Source organism: Vipera ursinii (assembly GCF_947247035.1).
Source record: "Vipera ursinii genome assembly, chromosome: 8".
Lineage (NCBI taxonomy): Eukaryota > Metazoa > Chordata > Lepidosauria > Squamata > Viperidae > Vipera > Vipera ursinii.
The window spans coordinates 2,796,166-2,815,660 of NC_139519.1; the positions used below are offsets into that span (position 1 = coordinate 2,796,166).

The 19,495-nt window shown below is 46.8% G+C and overlaps 2 protein-coding genes across 4 annotated transcripts in view; one reads left to right on the forward strand and one right to left on the reverse strand.

The window, feature by feature from the left end:
• BOLA3 (bolA family member 3) overlaps nucleotides 1-19,495 on the reverse strand; it is a 460,366-nt gene that overhangs the window by 247,591 nt on the left and 193,280 nt on the right. The gene's annotated exons all lie outside the window — the stretch shown is intronic.
• LOC310643907 (tetraspanin-15-like) overlaps nucleotides 13,823-19,495 on the forward strand; it is a 73,310-nt gene continuing 67,637 nt past the window's right edge. For all 3 annotated transcript variants that reach the window (XM_083368584.1, XM_083368587.1, XM_083368586.1), the window contains exon 1: nucleotides 13,823-14,192. In XM_083368584.1, the coding sequence (XP_083224710.1) occupies nucleotides 14,097-14,192 (96 nt within the window). In that variant the 5' untranslated portion in view covers nucleotides 13,823-14,096. The remainder of the gene's footprint in view (nucleotides 14,193-19,495) is intronic.

Here is a 19,495-nt window from a genome sequence, read left to right on the forward strand (position 1 = left end):
AGTTAAGGCTAAAAACTGATTAAAATATGAAAGGAAAGCACACTGATGTGCATAATAAATTTTTATATACTATCTTTACATTCCCTGTGGATATTTACACTAAACTCAGTTTTATGTAGCATGGTTAAATCTCGCAGAACAGTGCTGACTTGGTTTGGAAACCAATGGAGCTTACCTTCTCTTTGCATCTTCAATTAAAAGATGGATTATACTGATTTCATTTGTGAAAGATGAGGTAAAAATGCCACTGGAACCTCAATAGCATCCCTACAATCTTTGGACTGTGCTATTATTTGTTTATGTGTATCAGCTTGCAGATTGCTTGAAACATTGAAGTAAGTCTTGAGGATTATATCTTATGTTAAAAAAACAACCAAGAGGAAAAAATAAGAGGAAATAAAAGCCCAGGAAATAATAATATGAATAGCCCATGGGAAAGGATAACCAGTCATTCACAACCTTAAAAAGCTAATGTAGATAATCAGGAAATGTTTGGTTACATTCCTTCTTAGGGGGATTATCTGACACAGCATCCTGTCAGAACTAAATATAGTAAGATAGCTCATGCAGAGTATAGATATGCAGTTTTAAATGCTGCAGTGGAACCATTGAAAGGTACCCAAGAACAGAGGTCCTCAACCTTGTGGGCACCAGGGACCGGTTCTGTGGAGAGAGGTTTTTCTGTGGACGGGAGGGGGCGTTGTTTCCTGCACTGCCCGCATCCCGTGGATGGGGCTCTGCTTATCAGCACGGCCCGGTTGCCGGCATGCCGAGGCCCAGTGCCGGTGCGTGGCCCGGGAGTTGAGGACCCCTGCCCTACAAGGTACAACTAAGTATAGAGCTGGAGGTTTTATAAAGGGCTTGAAAGCTGTTGAAGGCAAAGCTGAGACATTTGAGATGACGTTTTCAGAGCAACATGCAAGAAAAAGGCGCAAGGATCCCTAAGAAAGCATTGATTCCTCAAAGAAAAAAAGGACACAAAGTTTTTAAATGATATAGTAAATAAAACAAAGTTTTCAATTAAAGGAGAGTTTTAAACCAATGATAGAATTTAAGGTAGTATGGCTTCCCATTTGATGTTCATTTTTAAAAATAAGTGTTGAAAGCACTGAAATGAGACACAAAACGGTATTTTCACACTTTGAGGAAGACACTGATTCTGCTAAGCTGATGACTGAAATCCAGAGCTTCTTTAGATTATATAATCAATGTCAACTGTCCAGTTGGTGAATCAGAAAAAGAAACTGCTGGGAGGTTATTTTACCAAGAGTATACAGCTTTACTGAATAAACAGAAGAAGCGAAACCAGCTCAAAAGCAAGCATAGTTCATTCCCCCTTTCCCTATGGGCCACCCACAGTCCATTACATCCAATTCTAAAACATTAATGGCCAAGCAAAGACTCCCTCTATTAACAAGGATAGAACAAGGTAAGGATAATAAAAAGAGAACTCAGATTTACTTAATGGACAGTTACAGTTTATGAATGATGAGGAAGAATTAATCCATCAGTTTGCCACACTTTGTCCAGGAGATCAACAGCTGATTTTAAAGAAAATAATTAGTTCAGTGTTGAACTTAGTAACTAATGCAGCAAAAAGTCTGAACAATCTGCTCCCCTCTAGCTGCACTTCTGTGGAACTGTTATCAAGCTCAGTTTCAGAAAGCATCAAATCCCCAACAAATAAAAAGAGAAGGCGTGTCAGTCTGAAGCAAAAAGTAAAGGAAAAGGACACCCAGCAGGATATCACAGTACAAGTCCGAGTTAACCATCCAGTATGACAACTAGATAATGAGAACAATGGCTGGAGTCCTTGTTCATTAGTAGAAATGCCAGCCTTAGATCAAAATCAGGGGAATACTAGCAATCAAGACAAAGAAGAGCAACAACTTATGAGGACTATTGAATCTTACAATAATTGTGTTCGCACAGGTAGTATAGTCAATATTGATCCAGCTCCAAAAACAAGCTGACATTCGGTACCCTTACTAGTCAACCAACCCAGTCAGAATATCCTGCTTTCAGAGTCCTATACAAGTTGTGACTTGAAACTGGAAAGCTAGCTGGAAAGAAGTGGTTGACAGTGAACTAGTGAGTTTCTTATCTAAATTTGATGTAATAGCCATCCAGGAAACCTGGCTAACTTAGGAAGACAAATTAGTAGTTTCCAGGCTTTCAGGGATGGGGCTCCCCTGCCCGAAAAACAAAGAACAAAGGGTGACTCTCTAGTCTAGTGGCCTATGTATTTTTATTAATGGTGGGGGTGGGTGGGGTGGGGAGAAACTATATAATGAAGATAAGTTTTTGTAATTTTTAGTTGTGAAATTTAGATATGAGGAGTTTGAATTGATATTGGTAAATGTATACATTCCTCCAAACACATCCCTGTATTGACACATCCTCTGACTATTGGACATTTAGAAGTCGTATTGATGATATACCCATACTGTATCCTCAATGCATAATTATATTGTTGGGAAATTTTAATGCTAAATTAGGTCCATCTTTGCATGAATTTGCTCAAAAGAAAAGATCCCCAAAGGAATTTCTTGATAATCATCCACAGTGGCTTTCTAGAGACAACAAAAGTAATACTGCCGGTCTCCTCCTAGTCTCTTTGATTTTTCAAAGGTAACCTTCAAACCTTGGGAGATAAGAATAATAACTATATGTACCCCTTACACCTAGCGCTCAGCCCACTCAAGCAGCGTGCTAGACCTCTTCTGTGTAATGAGATAAAGTTGACCTCTTTTCAGAGGTTACCATACATTTAGTGATGAAAGTGACCATCGGCCTGTGAGCATGACATGACGCAGTCACTTAGATTTAAGATCATATGGCCAACAGATGACTCACTAAAAACTTAGAGGTGATCCAAAATAAAAGATTAATTTGGGCTAAAGTTGATACAAATGCAATATCAGATAGTCTTAAAACAGAGAATGCTGCTAACTGGGCTAGAACAATCCAGTCATCTACTACCGACTGGCTGTCAGCTTCCAAAGCATTCTTTAATCTCTGCAATATGCTGAAGAAACATTTAATAACTAAATCTTCCACCAAAAGTTTTTGAGTGGGTAGATCTTGCTGGTTTGATTTTTATATATATATATATATATAAATGTTTTATTAATTTTCTATTTTTACAATCAAGTGCCTAATAGACAACTTGATGACTGAGTCCATTAGTGATTCCGTGGTACCTGTAAGCTTCTTCAAACTAAATCCAATATTACACCCTCCAGTACATCCTCTCTTCTTCTGGTAATAGACATTTTCCACACTAAGCAAATACAATTCTTATTCTTGTTAGTAAATATACAATTGCCCATCAACATTTGTTACATTTTTCTAATAGTATCAATAATATCAAGTTTGGAATATCTTTTCTAACCAAAGCATATCTTAATTGCATTTGCACTCAATATCCATTTATTCAGTCCATGTCCTATTTTTGCTTTTTTTTCAATTTTAATTTCCCATCCATGTTCAAAATATCCTAATCATTTATAATTTCAGAACAAGTTATATTTGGGTACCCAAAAGCTTCCTTTATTCAAAGTTCTTAGCATATTCTCATTTCCCTTTTCATACCAAGATATGATGTCCTGATTACAAATTTTTTTTATTTTTATTATTCCTATCTATCTAGTTATAATAATACTTCTATTTCTAGCAATCTATTCTTAACCATATTCAAACATCTAATTGGTAATATAAAAAAGGTAAAGGTTCCCCCGCACACGCGTGCTAATATAACTTCCCCTTTAATAAGGCAAATCTTCTATTTCCTTCAGCTTCAGTCTTATTCTAGCTTTCTTCCTTTGCCAACTAACTTTCCAAGTCAGTACATTTGGATCATCAAACAATTCTTCCTCTATTTTTATGTATATTATTTGAAACAAGAGAAACAATTTAGTTAAAGTATTTTTGGAAGAACTAGCCCATTGATATTCATTAAACTTCCTCCCTCCTTCTCCAGTTCCCCAAGTTAACGGCTTTATCTTCCATTCCATCAGCTCTCCTTCCTTATCCTCCATTATGATCTGAAAACTTGGTTTGTAAAATGTCTTTTCCATTTCCAATATTACCGTTGTGTCTTCTAAGTCTTCATTTATCTGAGTCTGGTCGTTAGTTTCTTCCTTTAGATCCTCAATGTTTGTGTCAGCATTCTCTAATTTTCCTTCTATTTTCTGGGTTGCTGGTTCCTTCTCTGTAGTTATTTTCTGAGTTTGTAGATTTAAATTAGAAAACTGTTTTTTATCTCCTTTGTGTTATTTTTAATCTCATCACAAGCTAAAGCAATTGTTTCTTTTATTAATTTCAATATGGAGAGAATTTCTTTCTATGGTTCATCAGTATTTTCTTGGTAATATGGCAAACTGAGGCTTCTGGAGACAGATGTTAAAGATGGTTTTTTACTATTTAGAGCTAAGTATGGAACATCCATTTTATTTTTTGTAAGCAGCCTTTATAAATTTATCCAACCAACTAGCCATTCTTAAACCTCCCCTAAGCAGATATAAGTAAAAAATTTCTGTCCAATGAGAAATATATCCTTTCTGTCCAGGGAGAAAAAAGAACCATACAAGCTAATGCAGTCCTGAGTTGTATAAACAGAGTCATAGAATCAAGATCACATGAAGTATTAGTACCGCTTTATAAAACCCTAGTACACAGGTCTGCAACCCGCGGCTCCCAGTCCTCTGCCATGTGCAGTCCAAAAAAAAAAAAGTGGGACTAAAAAAGTTCAACCAATCAATTCAAATATAACTTTTGTATCTTTGTATTTTTATATGTTTGCCCTGTTCACCGCCCTGAGTCCTTCGGGAGAAGGGCGGTATATAAATAAATTATTATTATTATTATTATTATTATTATTATTATTATTATTATTATTATTATTATTATTATATTATTATTATTATTATTATTATTATATCTCGCCTTGGCTCCACTCTTCAGTCAAACCCTGTTCTGCGCATGCGCGCATGTACGCACATGCGAACACATTTTTTGCGGCTCCCAGTTTTTCCTTTTGTGAGGGAACCGGTTCCGAGTGGCTCTTTCACTGTTTCAGGTTGCTGACCCCTGCCTGTTGTGACTCAGGGCCAGCCTGTGGGTCCGACAGCCGGCTCCGACGTATCGGAGGACTCAGATGAGGGGGAGGAGGGAGACGAACCGGCTGATGATGGTTTGGAGGCTTTGCAGAGTCCTCAGCCGGGGACCTCTTCTCAGCTGCGTGAGCCCGAGAGTGCGGAGGATGATGACCCACAGCTGGCCCTGTTCAAGGACGCCCGACGCAGGAGGCAGTCGAGCAGGAACAAACAAACAAAGGCTATGGGACTCCTCGGGAGGAGGCACAGGGAGACCACGCCCTGAGCTCTCTATAAAAGGAGTGTTTGGGGAGGGGCTGGTTGCTGAAAGCAACTTTTCCGCTTGAGAAGACAAGCTCTAGTGTTTTTGTTAACTGCGTAATTAAATCTTGGCAGATGCCTTTTAGCCTTGGACGCTCTCCAGTCTCTTCTTTCTGATAAGGGGTTTGCCTTACTACAAGGCCAGAAGGGCTGGTTCAGAACAGTTTGCTTTCAGCCTCCCACCCCTTACAACTACGATGGAGCAGCTTCTTGCCGAGAATGCTCAGCTCACCCAGCAACTCACTTTGCTGGCAGCTCAAGTGGGGCAACTACAAGCCCAGGTACATGCTGCACCCCCACCCAGGAGGAAATGTCAGATAGCTATGCCGGATAAATTTGCTGGCAATCCAGAACTGTTTCCTGCCTTCCTGGGACAATGCCAGCTTTTTATCAGCGTGAGAGCAGCTGATTTCCCCACTGACCGAGATAAGGTGGGTTTCGTGTTGAGCCTTCTGTCGGGAGATGCAGCTCGTTGGGGCACGCCTCTGTTGGCACAGCCTAGCCCTTTGTTGGATAACTTTGGGGGGTTTTGTGACCATATGCGCCTCATGTATGAGGACCCAATTAAGGCGCAGACGGCCACCCGACGCCTGAAAGCTTTGAGGCAGGGTCAGCGCCCCCTACAGGCCTACATCAGCGATTTCCGGCTGCTTAGCCAGGATTCCGCCTGGAATGAGGCTGCGCTCGTGGATGCCTTCCAGGATGGCTTGTCAGAGGAGATGTTGGATGAGCTGGCCCGCGTGGACATTCCCTCAGACCTGAATGGGCTGATCCATCTTTGTCTGCGGATCGATGCCCGGCTGCAGCAGCGAAAGAGTCGCCGTGCCACCCCACAGACCCCTGCCGCTCCTGTTGTGCGTGAGCCCCCAGTCCAGAGGGAGGAGCCAATGGAGCTGGGTGCCGCCAGGTCCCGTCTATCGGAGACGGAAATGGACAGACGACGATCGGGGGGGTTGTGTTTTTACTGTGGGGACCCTGGACATTTGGCTGCTTCTTGCCCGAAGAAGCGTCAGCGGGCGTCAGTGACCAAGCCTGCCCCGAGAAAGTCCCCTGCTTTGCTGTCGGGAAACGGCCCGAGCCCGATCTAGACGGTGTGAAAGATCGGGCGACCCACAACGACCACGCCGAGCGACGCCGTTCCGACGGTGCCTGTGAACCTCCACGGCATTTGATTCTGGAGGCACGTCTGATCCTCCCTGGCAAGCCAGAGGGGATTCCGGTCCATGCCTTAATTGACTCTGGGGCTACCACTAACTTTATGGATTCGGCCTTTGTGGCCAAATGGGCTGTTCCCCAGTGTCCAGTGGATCCGCCCATGCTTGTGGAGACCATCGATGGTCGAGTGCTCCTGTCCGGGCCTATTACGGCCGCCACGCAACCCGTGTGTATGGCCATCAGTACCCATGTGGAGGCCATTCAGTTCTACGTCACTTCGGATCTGCACTTCCCCGTGGTCTTGGGACTGGCGTGGCTCCGGGCGCATGATCCACAGATCTATTGGTCTCAGAACTTGGTCACCTTCCCAAGTTTGCAGTGCGTGCACCACACCCGCCATATCTGTGCCGGCCAGGTGGAGGGTTCCCCAGGGGTTTCCTTGCCTCCCGAACTGTCCGACTTTGCTGACGTGTTCAGCGAGTCAGAGGCGGACCAATTACCCCCGCACAGGCCCTACGACTGCTCCATTGACCTAGTCCCTGATGCGCCTCTCCCAGTGGGGCGTTTGTACTCCATGTCGGAGCCCGAGTTGGCTGCATTGCGGGACTTCCTGACAAAGAATTTGGCTCGTGGTTTCATCCGGCCCTCGTCCTCGCCAGTGTCTGCGCCCGTGCTCTTCGTCAAAAAGAAGTCGGGCGAGTTACGGCTTTGCTGTGACTACCGGAAACTCAACGCCATCACGGTGCGTAACCGCTACCCGCTGCCCCTCATCCCCGAGCTCTTGGACCGACTCCGGGAGGCTAAGATCTTCACGAAACTGGACCTGCGTGGAGCTTACAACCTCGTCAGGGTTCGGCCGGGTGATGAGTGGAAGACGGCGTTTGGTACTCGCTATGGACATTTCGAGTACACGGTGATGCCGTTTGGCTTGACCAACGCCCCCGCTGTGTTTCAGCATTTTATGAACGATATCTTTCGGGATCTGTTGGACCAGTTTGTCGTGATTTACCTGGACGACATCCTGATTTACTCCCCGTCGCGTGAAGCGCATCATCAGCATCTCCGTCAGGTCCTGCAGCGCCTCCGGGAACATCGGCTGTTTGCCAAGTTGGAGAAGTGCCAGTTCTACCAGGTGACCATCGATTTCCTGGGTCACCGCATTTCTCCTGAGGGCATCGCCATGGAGCCGAGTAAAGTCGAGTCGTTGCAGAGTTGGCAACCCCCGCGTCGCGTGAAGGACGTTCAGCAACTCCTTGGATTTGCCAACTACTATCGGACATTCATCCCTGGCTTTGCTGCCTTGACAGCCCCCCTCACCCGGCTCCTGCAGAAGAAGACTCGGTTCCAGTGGAACGCCCCCGAACAACAGGCGTTCCAGGCTTTGAAGGACGCCTTCATGAAGGAGCCCATCTTGAAACATCCCGACCCGCAACGGCCGTTTGTCGTGGAGGCGGACGCCTCCGACATTGCCATTGGGGCCGTGTTACTCCAGGCGACGACGCCCAGCGGTACCCTTTTCCCTTGCGCGTATCACTCTCGGAAATTGAACCCCTCGGAGCGCAACTATACCATCTGGGAGAAGGAGCTGCTGGCCATCAAGGCGGCGTTCGAGGCTTGGAGGCATCATCTGGAGGGGGCGCGGCATCAGATCGAGGTCCGGACGGACCACAAGAATCTGGAAAGCCTGCAGACCGCTCGGAATTTGAATCAACGCCAGATCCGGTGGTCCCTCTTCTTTGCGAGGTTTGACTTCCGGGTGCGGTACATACCAAGCGGGCACAACCAGAGAGCGGATGCTCTGTCCAGAAAGCCCGAATACACCCGAGCGGAAGACAAGCTTCCGCCCAGGACAGTGATCCCCGTCGAGTCTTTTGCTGCGGTGCGGGAGCCGGTGGATATACGGGCTCGGATCCGGGAGGCGCAGCAGCAGGAGGCGTGGGTGGCTCAGCGGAAGGAAGAGGTGGGGCCAGATTCGCCTTGGTCGGTCGCGGATGGACTCCTGTATTATCGTGACCGGCTCTATGTTCCAGGAGGGCCACTCAGGGGACTCGTCCTCAGCCAGTGTCATGATAACCCGGCTGCGGGGCATTTTGGCCTGTTCAAGACTCTGAACTTGGTCTCCCGTACTTTCTGGTGGCCCCGAGTCCGACACGATGTCCAGTCTTATGTCACCTCCTGCATTCCTTGCAGGCAGGCCAAGTCAGCGACAGGGGCCCCGCCTGGTTTACTGCAGCCCTTGCCAACACCCAAGAGACCCTGGGGGGCTGTGTCCATGGACTTTCTGACGGATCTACCCCCATCCTCCGGCTTCACGACAGTGTTTGTGGTGGTGGACATGCTGACCAAGATGGCGCACTTCATCCCTTGTCGCGGCTTACCGTCAGCTCGCGCCACTAGTCGCATGTTCATCCAACAGGTGTTCCGGCTGCACGGCCTTCCCGATAGAGTCGTCTCCGATAGGGGGGCCCAGTTTACAGCCCGCTTCTGGCAGGAGTTGATGCGGGCGTTGGACATTAAGGTTTGCCTCTCGTCCGCGCATCATCCACAAACCGACGGGGGTACCGAGAAGGTCATCGGCATCTTAGAGCAGTATCTGCGCTGCTACGTTAACCTGCAGCAGGACAATTGGGTGGACTATTTGGCCATAGCCGAGTTTGCCTTTAACAACTCGCAGCACACCTCCACGCAGATGACACCGTTCTTGGCCAACGTGGGTTATCACCCCCGGTTTTTCCCCCTTTCTCCCGTGGACTCATCGGAGCCGGCAGCGAATGAATTTATGGCGGAGTTACAGGCGATCCATCGGTTGGTGCGACGGCAGCTGGAGAAGGCCAAGGCCGACTACAAGAGGTTCGCCGATCGGTCGAGAAGGGATACGCCTCCACTATCAGTGGGGGATCGGGTCTGGCTGTCCACCAGGAACCTACCATCCACTCGGCCGGCGAGGAAGCTGGACCACCGTTACCTTGGACCGTTCCCAGTCGAGGCCGTCATCAATCCGGTCGCCTATCGTTTAACTCTGCCACGTTCCCTGCGCGTGCACCCCGTCTTCCATCGGTCCTTGTTGGTCCCCGAACAACCGGCCTGTCCACTTCGCCAAGCGGAACCTCCCCCATCAGGAACTCGTGATGGAGGCAGCACCCCCGAGTACGAGGTCGCCAGCATCAGGGATTCCCGCTGGCTGAAAGGTCGCTTCCAGTACCTGATCGAGTGGAAAGGGTACGGGCCGGAGGACTTCACATGGGAAGACGCGACCGCCGTTCATGCCCCTGCGTTGGTGACTGCTTTTCACGAACAGTTCCCATCCCGACCGCATCCGGATCGGCAGACCCGGGGGAAGGGCCCTGCGGTGCGGGATAGTGTTGTGACTCAGGGCCAGCCTGTGGGTCCGACAGCCGGCTCCGACGTATCGGAGGACTCAGATGAGGGGGAGGAGGGAGACGAACCGGCTGATGATGGTTTGGAGGCTTTGCAGAGTCCTCAGCCGGGGACCTCTTCTCAGCTGCGTGAGCCCGAGAGTGCGGAGGATGATGACCCACAGCTGGCCCTGTTCAAGGACGCCCGACGCAGGAGGCAGTCGAGCAGGAACAAACAAAGAAAGGCTATGGGACTCCTCGGGAGGAGGCACAGGGAGACCACGCCCTGAGCTCTCTATAAAAGGAGTGTTTGGGGAGGGGCTGGTTGCTGAAAGCAACTTTTCCGCTTGAGAAGACAAGCTCTAGTGTTTTTGTTAACTGCGTAATTAAATCTTGGCAGATGCCTTTTAGCCTTGGACGCTCTCCAGTCTCTTCTTTCTGATAAGGGGTTTGCCTTACTACAAGGCCAGAAGGGCTGGTTCAGAACACTGCCCTAGTAAGACGATACCTGGAATACTGCAACCAATTTTGACCACCATACTACAAAAAAGATGTTGAGACTTTGGAAAAAGTTCAGAGAAGAGCAATTAAGATGATCCAAGGCCTGGAGACTAAAACATATGAAGAACGGCTGCAGGACTTGGGTTTAGCTTGTCTAAAGAAAAGAAGAAATAGGGGAGACATGATAGCAGTGCTCCACTATCTGAGGGCGTCAAATTATTCTCCAAAGCACCAGAGGGCAGGATGAAAAACAATGTTTGGAAACTAATCAAAGAGAGAAGCAACCTGGAATTAAGGAGAAACTTCCTAACAGTGAGGACAATTAAGTGGAACACCTTGCCTTCAGAAATAGTGGGTTTCATTGATTGTTTTTTAAATACTAACCCAGACAGCACCCTATTTACCAAATATTAAGGTGATTGTGTTAAAAATCAATAAAACATATTTAAAAAAATTGTACGCACTCCATCACTGGAGGTTTTTAAGAAGAGACTAGATAGTCACTAATTTGAAATGGTACAGATTCTCCTGCTTGAGCAGGAGGCTGGACTAGAAGACCTCCAGGGTCCCTTCCAATTCAATTCAATTCAGTTCTATATTCTATTATATTCTATTTGCAACATATATTCCTCCACACGCTTGCATAAACAATGCATTACGAACTCTAGCTGATCAGATTATGTGAGCTGAAAAGAAATACCCAGATTCACTCTTCATTGTGTTAGGAGATTTCAGCTGTGCTAACCTAAACCAAGAGCTAGCAAGATACTTCCAGCATATCATCTGTCTCACTAGAGGGAAGAATACTTTAGGTCACTGCTACACAACACTAAAAAATGCTTATTGGTGCTTGCCGTGACTGCACAGGTTGGAATGTTTTTGAAGAGACCTCTGCAGACTTGGATGAGCTCAGATGCCGTAACATCATATGTTAGCTTTTGTGAAGACCGATGTGTGCCAACCAGAAACCTGCAAATATACAGTAACAACAAGCCTTGGTTCACAGCTAAATTCAAGCAGCTACCTCGTGCCAAAGAGGAAGCCTACAGGAAAGGAGACAGAATGCTGTACAATCGGGCCAGGAGTGTATTAACAAGGGGGAGCGGAGCAGGAAAAAAGAAGCTGCTCTGAAAAGCTAAGGAATCGGCTCTCAACAAATGAGAGGTAGCTGTGGTGGTTACGCATGAACTTAAACTTACATTCCTCCTTCACACCAAGGACCTTGGTTGCTCCCATGTTTGGTCATCATTCTAATTAAAGGCTGGCAGGCAGGGAGATAACTGCACCCAAGATGCAGGAGGCATGTTTAGACAGAATTTCTGGAGAAAGAGGTTTGCAGTAAAAATGCATGGGCTGGTCCTATCGCCTGAGACTGGAGAAGGCAGAAAGGCAAGCTATGCGTTTATTCAGATTCAGAGCTTGCCAGGGTCATCACCGTCCCTATCAGCCTCTTTCTTCTGAATCACCATAGAACTATGTCAGTGAATGCAAGGTCTGCTGAATAAGTTTAGTTATTGCAGCCTCAAAGGAAACACTGAAACATTTTGGGCTTTCAGTAACGCAACTCTTCAAAATAACAGACCCAGCAGCATTAATTCATCACCTACTTAATATTTGAATCGCACATGGAAATAGCCCAGCCACAATTAAGTTTGAATTAAAGAAATGAGCGGGTATCAGCATATCAGCATATATCGCCTAGGCAGTGGGATACACAGAACATTAGGGTGGCTTGAAAGGTACTCTTGGAATCAGTTATCCTAATTTGCATAAATTATACAAGAATGCTGTACCTTAGATGCACTTGTGAGTTCTGGTATTTCAGAATAAACAGAATAATAGTTAGATGGGACCTTGGAGATCTGTAAGTGGGCATTGCACACTGCCTAGAGGCTACCATACCAGGATAAACCATGCATTGCGAACATTGCTTGGAGGTGGGAGATACTTCTAATGTAATCTACCGGATCCCCTGGCCTTGTGACTATGGACGACAAACAGGAAGCTAACCACCAGACTGCAAGAACGGGCGGGCCGACGAAGAGACCTGAACTCATGATAGCCTCACATTGTGATGAACATACATTCAATTTTGCAGGTACTAAGATTGTTGGCCAAGCAAGTACAAAGATAGCCAGGGAAATGGGCCCCTTGTCAGTCAAAAGAGTGCTGATCAGGCACTTAGGAGCCTAGGATTTGACAGCACAAGAAAACAACAGCCAAGGACTTAATAGCCAGCCATCAATACTCCAATCAACCAATAAGAAGCCACACCCAACCAGGCATCACATAAGTACAACACATGGAATAGCCCAAAGCACACATTCCAGCAGTGAGAAGTTCCTTGACGATGGGCTCCAGCACAAGTCCAAAAGTTCGGAAGGCCAAGCCTCTGGTCCTGGTGACTGACCCAGATTGGATTCTGCAAGCAGTTTTCAATCACAGATAAAAAAGTTCAGTTCTGTTCTCCACAGATCAAACTCCTGCTGCTTGTCCTGAGTCCGGATTTAAATGCCATCTTTTAGGAAAGATTTAGTAAAGGGGGAACAAGAGGCGAGAGGTTCAGTCCAAAATTATCTGGAGATTTGAAACCAAACAGAGGAGCTTTAGAAAGAGTGGGGACAACTCCTGTTTGGTCCCTGACTGTAGAACACAAAATAAAGTGCTAAATGGCAAGAAGGTGGATTCCATATGAATATTAGATGATTAAGATGATTCAAGACCTGGAGACTAAAACATATGAAGAATGGCTGCAGGACTTGGGTTTGGCTAGTCTAGTGGAAAAGAAGGACTAGGGGAGATATGATAGCAGTATTCCTTTGAGAGGCTGCCACAAAGAAAAGGGCATCAAATTATTCTTCAAAGCACCAGAGGGCAGGACAAGAAACAATGGATGAAAATGAAGGAGAAGCAACCTGGAATTAAGCAGAAACTTCCTAACAGTGAGGACAATTAACCAGTGGAATGTCTCGCCTCCAGAAGTTGTGGCTGCTTCATCTATGGAGGTTTTTAAGAAAAGTGGATTATAGCCACTTGTCTGGAACAGAATGGCACCTGAAAGAGTCAGCTCTATTCTGATTCTAATTCTGATTCAAAAAAAGCGTGGTACCAGTGGTGGAAAGAGCTGTTGAAGGGGAACGAATTATACGAAGGTTTGCACAACCAGAGGCTGGACACGCATCTTTTGAGGAAAACCTGACCGGCCCGGATCTTGTTTGGAGCCGCAGTTGGCCCCAGCAGCTTGGCCCTGTCCTTGGGCAACCCTTTCCCGACCCAAGGCCGCCGGCTCTCTTGACACCGGCCGGCGGGGTCAGTATTCCCGGGGCGGGGTCGGGGTCTGGCGACGGAGCCTCTGTTGGCCCTCCGCGTCCCAACGGCCGGCAACCGGGCGCAGCCCCCCGCCGCCGCCCTTGGAGCGCCCCTCGGGAGCGAAGACGGGGAGGCTTCCCGGCACGCCGACTCCCCAGGCGGGCCGGGCCGGGCTCTCCCCACGGCGCCTTGAGCGGCTTTCGCTTTCCGAGCGGAAGCGGACGGAGGCCGCCGGAGAAAGCGCCGCGCCCGGCGGGCACGGCTGACGCCTCTGCCGCCTCCCTCCCCCCCGCGCAGGTGCTCGGCCGGCCATGCTGTCGGCGGGGGCGGCGCGGCGTCTGGGCGGCCCTGCGGAGCCATGGGCGGCGCGGGCGCGGGGCCGGCCTGGCGGGACTCGCTGCCCTACTACTACTGCGTCAAGTTCGCGCTCTCGGCGTCCTCCACCTTCTTCTCGGTAGGCCACTTCCCCGGCAAGCGGAGCCGAGCGGGCGCCCCGGCCGCTCCCTCGGCGCGCTTCCCTCCCTCCCTCCCTCGCCCGCCCGCGGCCGCCCGCCCGCCGCCTCCGCGTGGTGAGCCCGGGCGCCGTTCCCGGGCGGCGGCCGCTTCCCGCCCCTTCCCGCCCTAATCTCTGTCTCCGTGGGGCCTGAGCCCCTGGCTTTCTTAAGCGCTGAGCACCGGCCTTCCGTTTATCTTGTTGTTGTTGTTAGCTGCAAAGTCGTGTCCGACCCATCGCAACCCCACGGACAACGTTCCTCCAGGCCTTCCTGTCCTCTACCACCTTCTGGAGTCCATTTAGGCTCACGCCTACTGCTTCAGTGACTCCATCCAGCCACCTCCTTCTCTGTCGTCCCCTTCTTCTCTTGCCCTCAATCTTTCCCAGCATTAGGCTCTTCTCCAGTGAGTCCTTCCTTCTCATTAGGTGGCCAAAGGATTTGGGTTTCAACTTCAGGATCTGGCCTTCTAAAGAGCAGTCAGGGTTGATCTCTTCTAGGACTGACCGGTTTGATCGCCTTGCAGTCCAAGGGACTCGAAGGAGTCTTCTCCAGCACCAGAGTTCAAAGGCCTCAATTCTTTGGCGCTCAGCCTTTCTTATGGTCCCCCTTTCGCAGCCATACATTGCAACTGGGAAGACCATAGCCTTGACTATACGCACTTTTGTGGACAGGGTGACGTCTCTGCTTTTTAGTGTGCTGTCCAGATTTGCCATGGCTTTCCTCCCCAGGAGCAAGCGTCTTTTAATTTCTTGATTATCTTAGCGTGTCGCAAACCTCCTCTTCATCCCACATCCAATCATAAGGAAGGAATCTTGTCAGATATAGATAGAAAGTGAGGCTCTTAGCAGATAACAAAACACTGTGTGAATATGGAGAGAGACGCAGAGCCCAGCCGGTCTGCTGGTACATCGGCTTCTACCCGAAACATGTGCCGATAATGACTTATTTTTGGCCAACGACAAAGCCAGGCAGGCGGCTTCGTTCTGGTGGTTTAAAGTTTGACCTAGGCCAGGGGTCGGCAACCTCGGCTCTTTTATGACTCGTGGACTTCAACTCCCAGAATTCCTGAGCTGGCTCAGGAATTCTGGGAGTTGAAGTCCACGAGTCATAAAAGAGCCGAGGTTGCCGACCCCTGGCCTAGGCATAGAAGAATAGAAAGAAGGGCTTATTCATTTCTTTTTTTGGTTCTAGGCTTGTAAGGGGGGGGGCACCCCTTTTCCATGACAATTGTACTAAACAGCCATGTTCAATTTTAATTTTTGGTGAATGTTTTTGTTATTTGCTAGATCTTTCTGATTGGCAGAAGATCACAGTGGCTCAGTGTTATGGAGTTTCTCAATTATCCAGGTCATGATTGTCCCAAAGGTGCTTTTTCCAAAGGGCACTTTGGAAAACTTTCTTGTTTTTTTTTTCTTTCTTTGAAAATGTTTCTTTGCTGAAGACCTGAAGAAGCTGCTTGGATGAGAAGTGAAACATTTTTAAAGAAAAAGAAAGAAAGAAAGAAAAGAAAGAAAGAAGAAAGAAAGAAAGAAAGAAAGAAAGAAAGAAAGAACAGTTGTTCTTTGGAAAAAGCACATTTGGGACCGCACAGTAGCTCAGTTTGTCATGACCAGACATAGTACCAGTAGAACTGCTGATTGCTTGCATCTTCTGGGACTGAAACACATGAGAGTTACCAGATCTTGCCAATCTATCCTGTTGTTTTCTGATATTCTCTGAATTAGCATTACAGTAAAATAGAAATGCATCGCAGTTGATATTTCCAAACTGGGAAGGAAAGGAAAAGAAAGAAGCTAACTAGGAGTAAACGTTAGCAGCTTTGAACAGCATTGTGAGTCTTACCATGTGCTCTGATGCTTCCTCCAAACAGTGAGGACGGTTCCCTGGAGAAATGGGCTCTTTCTTGCCAAACATGTACAAGCAGAAGCTCTGCAGCCATTGGCTAGACAAGCTTTAATTTGGCTTTCTGCAGCGAGAGTCCTGTGCTGGCAATAGAATCCCTTTCTATAGATTTCCAAATTAGCTAGAAGCATGTCTGAAACTGATTTTGAATTTGGGATGTAGACTATGTGTTCAGATTCTTGTTTTTCTTTGAATAGAATGGTACACTGATTTTGTTTTTTGGGGGGTGTATTAGTGTGCAATGGGCACATTATACCCATTGGATCAGTCCGGTAGTTATTTTCAGTGTGGGGGCATCAAAATACTTTATTGTTGCAATGTGTCCATCTGTCCACTGATAAGACATCGTCAAGGAGACCCAGTATTGTGGGAGAGATGGTGCTTCCTTGCTGGAGATGAAAGCTATCTGGTGTCCCTGCATACCTGCGGGCCCCTTGCGATGTGTGTCTGTCTTCACCGTGAATAGAATCTTTATAGATCAGCGGCTAGCCTTCAGCCACTGTTGTCTTACTGTAGTCATGTTGTCAGCATTTTAAATGCTCAACAACATAAGGTAATTTTGCATCAATATATAAGAAGAGGACGTTTTTCTTCTAGTTGCGTGACTGAAAGCCAAAGGAGACTCGCTGTGGTCACTTTTCTGGGCAGCATTTGGACATTGGGGGTTGGGCAAAACAAGCAACTCGGGTACTCTCAACTAGACTAGACCCGTTCCATGTAACTCAGAAGTCCAGCAGTTAGAAGAGAATGTCAGAGGCAAATGAGGATGAAAAGATGCACTGACATTCCCCAACCTAGTAGCCTCTGGATAAACTAGGCTACACTTCCTATAATGTCCACTTGCCTTTTGTAGTCAGAGGGAACCAGTCCATTACAAACCATTATTTCAAGGCTCTCTCTTAAGCCCAAGACTCTTACTTCTTCATAAATTATCTAGACGGGATAGAAGGGGAACTCATCAAATTTGCAAACCACACAAAGCTGGGGGGAATTACTAATATTTTGGAAGATAAACTCATGATTCAGATGGATCTTAACAGACTCGAGCATTGGGGTCTATCCAACAAGAGTCAGTGGTGAGAAACGTAAGCAGGAAAAACCAAAGCCATAGGTATAGAATAGGTGGTACCTGGGTCGACAGTAGTTACTGTGAGAGGGATCTAGGTGTCCTAGTGGACCGCTAAAGTATGAGGCCAGGGTGTGCTACAGCAGATGATGCGATCCTAGCTGTATCAACAGAGGGATAGCATCAAAACAACAATAACAACAATATTGCTAAGCACATTGGTTTGTGCTTAAATTGTAAGCTGCCCTGAGTCTTCGGAGAAGGGCGGGATATAAATGGGATTAAAATAAAAATAAAATAAATAAGTTATACTGTGAGGCCACACTTGGAATCCTATGTCCAGTTCTGGTCCCCACAATACAAAAAAGAGGTTGAGACTCTGGAAAGTGTGCAGAGAAGAGCAACAAAGATGATTAGGGGGCTGGAGGCTAAATAGTATGAGAAATGCTTGAGGGAGCTATGTATATCTACTCTAGCCTATCAAAGAAGATTGGAGGGACCTAACTATCTTCCCCTACTTGAGGGGGTCGACCTATTCTCCAGAGCGCCCTCTGGCAGAGGGTGGGAGCTTGTTAAAGAGAAATCCAGCTTAGAAATAAGGAGGAAGTTTCTGACAAAGAAAAAATTAATCTTCCTCCTATGTTGTGGATGCTCCATCCCTGGAGGTTTTCAAAAATAGACTGGACAACTAATTGACTTGGATGGCATAAAACTCCTGCCTTGAGGAAGGGGTTGGATTAGAACACCTCCAAGGTCCCTTCCAGCCCAATGAGTCTATGATTCATTTAGAGGGAACCAGGTTGGGTTGCACATCATAGGAGTTTGCAGAATGATGGCAGGAAGGAGACAGGGTTTGCTCTAAGGCCCAATAGATACTTTCTAGCCCGGAGAGGCATCTGCAACCACTGTGGAGGCTCCCCATCCCTGTTGCCCAGCATCTCCTACAGCTTCTGTGAGGGTCTGGAGCTGAAAGTCCGAGAGTGGGAAAGGCATTGAAATCCTTGAGGTTGTTTGAGAGGGTGCACTAGGTGCAAGACAATGTGCAGCTGGATTCCTCCAATGGAAGAGAATGGAAAGCTGCCACAGCTGTATTTCTGTCAGTGTCAAACATCAAAGGAAGTCTGGTATCCCCTTTTCCAGCCTGCACATTTTATTGGAATCCATGCCCCTTGTGAGATGCAGGCTACTTCCTTGGCTGCATGGAGTGGCAAAATTCTTACTTCAGTTTAGCCGTTCCCTGCATCTGGTGACATCAGCTGTAGTTCACCAAAGTTTAGGCCATTTAATAACTTGCATTGAAACTTATTACAATTTTGTTAGTTGGAAAAGGGGATACTAGCCAGAGACTAGCAAGACTTTCCTCTCCCTCCTCCCTCATGGTTGGGTTTTGCTGACACCGGACCCCCACAGTGGGGACTCTTAAGGTGGCTTGACACGGTGCCCTTGTTGCAGTGTGCTCCCCTGGGTTGGCTGCACCACACTGGACAGGTTGGAGTCATAGGTGGATGTGGGAAGGGCTAGAAAAAAGTTGGAAAGTCACCTGTGGAAGGGTTTAGGGTGTTTCCTTATTTATTCCTTATTTTGAAATGCTATATAAAATTAAAATGTCAAAGAAATTGATTGATGTTTCCAATTACACCCAACAAATCCTCACAAATCCTTCATATTTGAACAATTTCAATTTTGAAATGTTTGTTTCATGTTTGACCCAAGTTTTCATTAGGTTGAAGTGCCCTGCGCACAAATCAACTCTGAGTTCAAAAACCTGTTTCTTGCTTGCAAACTTCAAAATAATCAAAAGAGGCCGTTTCAAATCAGGACGTTCCACATTTGAAATGGTTCAGTCTCAAAGGGGTTTGCACACCTTGCGGGCAAATTTTTTGTTTTCAGAAAGCCATGAAAATAACAAATGCGGTAGCAGCAGAAGAGTTGAATCTGGTATTAATGCAGATTCAGAAAGTCAGACTTGGGGAAAGTTTTGTATGGTTCTGTGACTTTTTCACTTCTTTTTCTCGGTTTCTTTCCAAACATTAATAACCCTTTTATATCTGTAATGTGTCCATGTGTGCATTTGTATGGTTTTCTTTGCTTGGAGGGGCTGTGGGTTGCCTGTCTTTTTCTGAAGAGACCAAAATGAAGAGGTGCTATGCGCTGCCTTTAATTTATTATAATCAAAATTAAAAACATTGCAAAAAATGGATGTTAAAACTGGTTACTGCATATATCAGCCCTCTTCCCCATTCCATTTTTCTTTACCTAAAACAATACCCTGGAAAAATGTAGATGTAGATGTTT